The sequence below is a fragment of the Pyxicephalus adspersus genome, chromosome 5 (genome assembly GCF_032062135.1).
Source record: "Pyxicephalus adspersus chromosome 5, UCB_Pads_2.0, whole genome shotgun sequence".
NCBI lineage: Eukaryota > Metazoa > Chordata > Amphibia > Anura > Pyxicephalidae > Pyxicephalus > Pyxicephalus adspersus.
The window spans coordinates 144,588,732-144,595,507 of record NC_092862.1 but is presented as its reverse complement, the minus strand read 5'-3'; the positions used below and the strand labels follow the sequence as shown (position 1 = coordinate 144,595,507).

At 43.0% G+C, this 6,776-nt stretch overlaps 1 protein-coding gene across 1 annotated transcript in view; it reads right to left on the bottom strand.

Annotated features, from left to right (window-relative positions):
* Nucleotides 1-6: 6 nt before the first annotated feature.
* WNT3A (Wnt family member 3A) overlaps nucleotides 7-6,776 on the bottom strand; it is a 50,960-nt gene continuing 44,190 nt past the window's right edge. The window contains exons 3-4 of the mRNA XM_072413018.1: nucleotides 4,111-4,376; nucleotides 7-3,238 (exon numbers count right to left, since the gene is read on the bottom strand). Coding sequence (XP_072269119.1) covers nucleotides 2,759-3,238; nucleotides 4,111-4,376 — 746 coding nt within the window. The 3' untranslated portion in view covers nucleotides 7-2,758. The remainder of the gene's footprint in view (nucleotides 3,239-4,110; nucleotides 4,377-6,776) is intronic.

Here is a 6,776-nt window from a genome sequence, read left to right as displayed (position 1 = left end):
CATTCCAAAACCATGGACGTTCAAATGGAGATGACTCCCCATAGCCTAATATTTTTGGGAAGGCTTTCTAATAGATTTTAGGGTGTGTTTGAGAGAATTTGTGCCCATTCAGCCAAATAATTCTATGGTCAGGGATTATTGTTGCACAAGAAGATCTGACTCATAATTGGTGTTCCAATTCACCCAAAGGTGTTAGTGGGGTTGGCGGTGAGGACTTTTGTGTCTCTCCACACATCAAACCATGTCTTTATGGACCTTGCTTTGAGTAATTGAACTTGTTAATTTGGAGGGGTGTCTACAGACCCTTTGACATATAGTGTAAGTGTACACACAGTGACCAGAAAAATCGCAAACTTTGCCCTACATTTTCAAGTTTCTTAGGGATTTTGTAATAACTCCATCAGGTTCTCTGTTTGTTTTGGAACGTGTCTATATTGTATACTGTATATGTGGTTCTTTTGGACTATATATGACCCGAGTTCTCTCTGAGTACCCCTTCTGTTGGATTAGTGTTAAACATATCATAGGTATTGATGGGAAATTGTTGGCATTTGGGGATCTAGAGTTGTGTTCTTAGCTTTTAACAGTTCATGGAGTTTCGTATTGTAGTGCATTGTGCACTGCATATGTTTCACTGCTATTTTTTACCGTTTTGTATGCACCATCATGTATAATATTAATTGTCCACGAGTGCGTAGACTTTCTGTTCGAGAAAATCTTTTTGGTTTGAGTTTCAGGGTGTGTTAGATTGTGTTTTCTCAATTGTGCTGGTTTCCATTGTTTGGAGAGATGCAACAGCCATAACATTTTTAGATTTGCTTTGTGGACTGAAAATAATGACTGCAATGAAGCCAAAGATCCACTGAGCATTGTGGAGACTGGAGATATATTGTCCAGGAAATAGGACCCTTCCCCAAACTTTGTTCTGAGCTGCAAAATCTCGATGGCTTGTACTGCTCTGGGAATGACCATTCCTCAGTACACAAATTTGCACCACAATACTATATTGGAGCCCATTACTGTATTGAGGATATGAACCAGGACCACACTGGGGACTTCTCCTGTCCATAGCAAACCACGAAAGGCATCTTCGGAAGAACAAGGAAATCAGCACTAGAAGCCTAATGGCTGGAAAAGGATCTCTTGATCTAAATAATCCCCTTTGAAGCTACAATGCTACACTATATCACCTTTGGGATGAACTCAAAGCACACACAGAGGAGTCCTCACCACCATAAAGACATGGAGTTTCTATTTTTCTGGTCCCTGAGGGTATAAATCTTTATCTGCAGTATCTACTATCTACTGGTCACATTCTAAACATTGGTGACATTATCTTCAAAACACATAGTGACCAGTCGTTCCAGTCATTGGCCAGAACAATAATATGTACAGGTATTTTTAAGACTTCTGTGGTTCTTGGTGGTCCCTAAGAGGTGACACTATGTGACCCAATCCAAATGTATACACTCCCTGTTTTGTAATAAGATTAAGACTGCAAAAATGATCCGAAGATGAATTAGTACAAAACTTCACATCTTAAAAAAAAAACACAAAAGAAACAAAACTAGCATCTTAACAATTTCTTTCATAGAAAGAAAATATTTATAGTTGTATAGTTCTACTGGTGGATAGCAGCATTTTAAGGGAAGAAGAATTGATTTTGATTAGTGCTTTCTGCATTCCAGCCAAATGTTCGACTAGGGAGTTTTCAATTCCCTTGAGGCAACAAGTATCTTTCCTTGAGATGTTAATTTTTTTGAAAGCGATAAAATTTGGGTAAAATTTTATAGCAGGAAAATTCTCATGGTTTACAAGTAAGGAATGATAAAAATGCAACTATAAATATGCAGAAAGCAACAGTAAGTAGCCAGAGACTGCACAATAAGTAGTTGGGCACAAACACAAAATTACATAGCATACAGTATATATTAAGATGAATTTCAGTAGTCATGGTTTTAAATAATGGCTTATTCTGGTTTAAACCTTTGTTCCAGTTTCATTTGAGTGTCATGAAAAATGGGCAAACATGTTAAGTGCACTGTCGCGGTACAAGGAATCCTGTTCCATAGAAGGATATTGAGTGGAGTAATCTTTAATAAAACTGCTATGTCTTTCTCAGAGAACAAATCATTTATGGCTGGCCCCACTTAAGCCCCAATCAGTTGCACCACAACGGAAACGAGTCGCTTCCATATTTACCTCTTTGTAATTAGCTCTTTACACCAACCAGGCTACTTACTGGTCAAGTGAAAATGAAGGTGGTGATGAGGAACTGGTGGGCCGTCACCATAAATTGTAAGCAAAATTAAGTTGTGACTTGGCTATGTTTGTTACTTATTGAAATGAAAGGCAATTTCTGAGTAACATACAAGAATTGGATATTTTTCGTCCATTGGAAACAATTGACTTTGGAATGTTGTATCAGCTGATTACTTTTCAGGGGTGAATCATAATAGAACCATTTCACACATCAGTGGTGGAACCTTAACCATGAAAAGTTGGTCTTTTAGCAGTCTGACTACAAAATTGGCTATGGAACCAATATACAGCAACAGCGGGGTGCTTCAAGAAATTTCAGACTAAGTAGTAGGCTACTTTCAAGGAGGATCTTGGGTTTTCCAAGATGCTGTTAGACTTTTACTAGTCAAGCAGTCTCAAGTTTTTTGTGATATCGAAAAGGACTCACTGAGCCAAGTCTGGAAAAACAGACTTCAGTTTGTGTTTTTGGAAGAAAGTCTTGCCACCAAACGGCTGCTTATTTGCATGTATGGACATCGTATACCCTTACGCACTCCTGGCAGCTGACGTAGCAGCACCAGTGGAAGATGCAGTGGCATTTTTCTTTCCTTTTTTCAGTCCTTGTGTTGTGCCCTCGTCCACAGCACAACAGGTCGCACCCGTCGATTCCATGAGAGGTCACGTTGCATATCCGATCTCGGGTTCCAAACGATCCAGTCTCTGGGTTGGGTTCACAAAAGTTGGGTGAAGTCTCATAGTAGATGAGATCTCTCTCTGTCGGCGGCTTGAAAAAAGTATATTTCGGTCTTAGAGTTTCGACCCAACCGCGAGACTCTCGGTGCTTCTCCACCACCATTTCGGAAGCACTGTCGTACTTGTCCTTGAGATAGTCACCGATCATTCTAAAGTCTGGCTGTGACCACCAGCATGTCTTCACCTCACAACTTCCGGACAGCCCGTGACATTTACATTTCAGGTGTCTGTGGTCCATGATTGACTACGAAGAAAGAGAAAAACAGATAATTTATTATCCTCAATGATTTCAGTAATTATCAACAAACTTCTGGGGTAATGTTCACTTTTTTTAGTTGGCATGGCTGGAATAATTAATATTATTATTGATAAACAGGATTTATATAGCACCAACATATTATGCAGTGCTGTACATTAAATAGGGGTTGCAATGACAGACAGATACAGACAGTGACACAGGAGTAGGAGAGGACCCTGCCCTGAAGAGCTTACAATCTAGAAGGTGGGGAAATCACACAATCTTAGGGGGGAAATTTTGCAAAGATTTGATGATGGTGGCCATCTTCACCAAGACTACTGCTCCCACTCACAACCATTTGGGTTACTAAAGAAATCTAGGCTGTTCACTTAGCAAAGTGGGTTATCTCCTTGCAACAGGTATTTCATGAGCTTAGTATGTGAGATGAAAATTAGAAATTGGAAAAATAAATTATGAAAAAGTAAATGAAATGATAAATGATTTCTGCAGACATTAGCCATCGAATAATTAGCAAGAATTTTGTTTTTTCCTTTAAATTTCCTTACATGTGATTGGGTAATACATGTAATACATGCATTATTGTTTGCAAGGAGATAATTCACCTTGGTAAGGGAATGGCCTGAATTCCTAGTAAATCCCCCCCCAATGTTATACTGACTCATGTGCAGGCCCCACTCTCCTAAAATTGAATCTAATGCATTATCCTTTCATGGGCTGCTCTTTCCTCCAAATATTTTAATGGAAATTAAATAATTTTTGCATTAGGTTGCACCCCTTCAAATGAGCACAAGCAATATATAAATGCCCTATAGGGTTATAAAATGGCAATCATAGGGTGGGGGTCCTCGGTAACTTACTGTCCTCCCAGCCTCATTGTTGTGTCTGTTCATGGCGGATCGGGCGTCTGGTCTGTTCTCACGGGCATCAGCAAATTCTCGGGACACCATGCTACCGAAATCCATGTCTTCACTGCAGCCCCCCCATTTCCAGCCTTCCCCTGGGGGGCCCTTGTGATGGTTGTCGCAGCCGCAGATGGTGGCTGAGCCCTCCGCGCAGGCTCTGGTTACGGCAAAGGCGACCCCGGCCGATGCAATGGCTTGAACGAAGGCCGACTCCCTGGTGGCTGCGGAGATACAAATGGCAGGAGTTAGATTCTGGAGCAACCAACACAGGAAACTATTTATCTGGAAGTGAATGTTATGGGTGCGTCCGGTCTGGACTGGGGAGAACCTGCAAACTCCATGCAGATGGAGTCTTGGCTGGGATTTCAACCTGGGACCCAGCGCTGCAAAGGCCAGAGTGCTAACCACCGAGCCACCATGCTGAGTAATGTTTCAGGTATTCACTACCTCTCCCCCGGTTCTCCCCTGGTGCTCCCCCTGACAATACCGCCATGTGATGTTCTCTCCAGAAGGACGGCATTAGCTCTGTGCAGGCATCATAATGGGTCTCCAGTTACTGCCTAGGATGCCACTGGACCTCAGGGTAGGGAGAGAGCCTGAGCCCCTTTATAATTGCTGGAGACATGACAACATTTTATTTGGCTTAAAATCTGATGGGGTAAAGGGGTCTCATAAAAAACAGACGTCAGATAAGGTTACCTGCTAAAAATTCAGAATTGTGTTCAGCCAATCAGTGAGCAGATTTGTTCCCTATCACACAGCACCAGTAGTGACCTCACTTTTCCCTGCTGCTGCTGAAGCATTAGAGCTGGGTCAGGAACCGCCCCCCACCTGTGATTGGATTGCTACAGGTGTCACTCAACTAGGAGGGCTCAGAACAGAATGAAGTGATGAGGACAGCACTGGAGAGATGGTGTATATTGCAGTAAATGTTTTCATATTTCTATTGATTCCATTCTGCTCTATCCGGAGAAAAAGGAATAGAAGTCAGGGGCCTGGAAGCGATGTCCAGCAGAGGTGTCAGGATCACAAAACCAGGGACAAAAGTGTACCTGTCGCTAATAAAATAATTTCTATTATTTAGGATTTTTCAGCCACTTCCTAGCTACATTCACTTCCTCCAATGTGAGCTTTCTTCCTAATGGGAATTACTATAGATCAGGCCTGAGCAATGTGTCCCCACACACGGTGCATGTGACAACACGTGAGCACAATTGGGAGACAGTTGTCACCTAACAACAGGAAATGTCTGAATAAGAACCTTCATGGCAGGATCCATTTTCAGCTACAGATTTTAAAAGCGACTTTCAAAGTGACATGAAAGCTTAAATGAGATTTTACATTGTGCTAAATATACAGCTACCCTGAGATGACCCCTGCGGAATTCCAGATCATCGTTATCCCCGTCAGATCCCGGGGCGGCTGCCGCTAATGAACTTATCAGCCTGGAATCCATGCCAGGAATGGCGAAACCTTTACAGCAGCAGATAAAACGATGACAGCCGGTATGACGGTACGTTGAGGGCAGATTGGAACTTGCTCGGGAAGGGGAGACCATGGAATGAGAGGCTCAGGTTCCCCTCCTGCCCTGCGCCCAGGCCCTCCGGCACAGAAAGGGTGTGTGCCGTATTTCGGCTGAAGCCAAATAGAACATAACTGTGTAATACACTTAATCCCGGGCACAGATCCATCGATAACAACTGCCGACTCCGGAAAAGGCATCCGGCCAGTGGCTCAGGGAGGGCGCCCGGGGGTGACATGGGTTAAAGGGGAGCTCTAGGCAAGGGATAGATTTACACCCAATGCCCAGAGCGGGCAGATTTGATTGGGGCTTTTCTTGTTTTTTTGGTTTTAAATGCTTGGGTTACGCAACCCGTGGTTATGGGAACACCTAATCCAGATCCTTCTATTCTGCAACTCCACCCGTGCAAGTCTCTCTGCGGTCTAATTACACCCACGTCTGTTGCAGACTAATTATGCATTAATACTGCACCCCCCACCCCCCAATTACTCCTGCAGAAAGGACTCAGCCCCCTGCTGCTTCATCTAAAAAATCGGATCCTTCCGTTATAGCACCAAGTTTATGTCATAAAATTCCCCAAAAGCTGCAAAGAATTGAAATGTAATTTGTGTGCCAAAAATGCCTTGCACACCCAGATATTACCTTGTGATGGTATCATCACTGTGCTGTACAGAGCTGTGGGAGGGGCTCAGCAGCCCCACCCACTATGAGCTGCCTGCAGAAAACTTCAGGAGGGGTGGAGCCAAGACCAGACACCATGCACAAGAAGAGAGAGCAGCAGTGATCGGTCTGTATCACAGGAAGATTGCATTACCAATACATACGGCTCTTAGATTAGACTAGACTACCTAAATCAAATTATAAATCCATGCTGTGGTTGTAGTCCTGAAGTCAGATTACAGCTGCTACCTCCCTATCTATCCCTACAGAGTGACAGCGGCTTCTGGTTTGGGTTAGGAAAGAATTACTGCTGCCTACAGCTTTTGCAGTCTTCACTTAGTTGGGGGTGAGGAGGAGGACACATGAGGGTGAGCAGTCACACGACCTCTGCAAAATACACTACAAATCCAATATTTCCCATATAGATAATTGAACATAT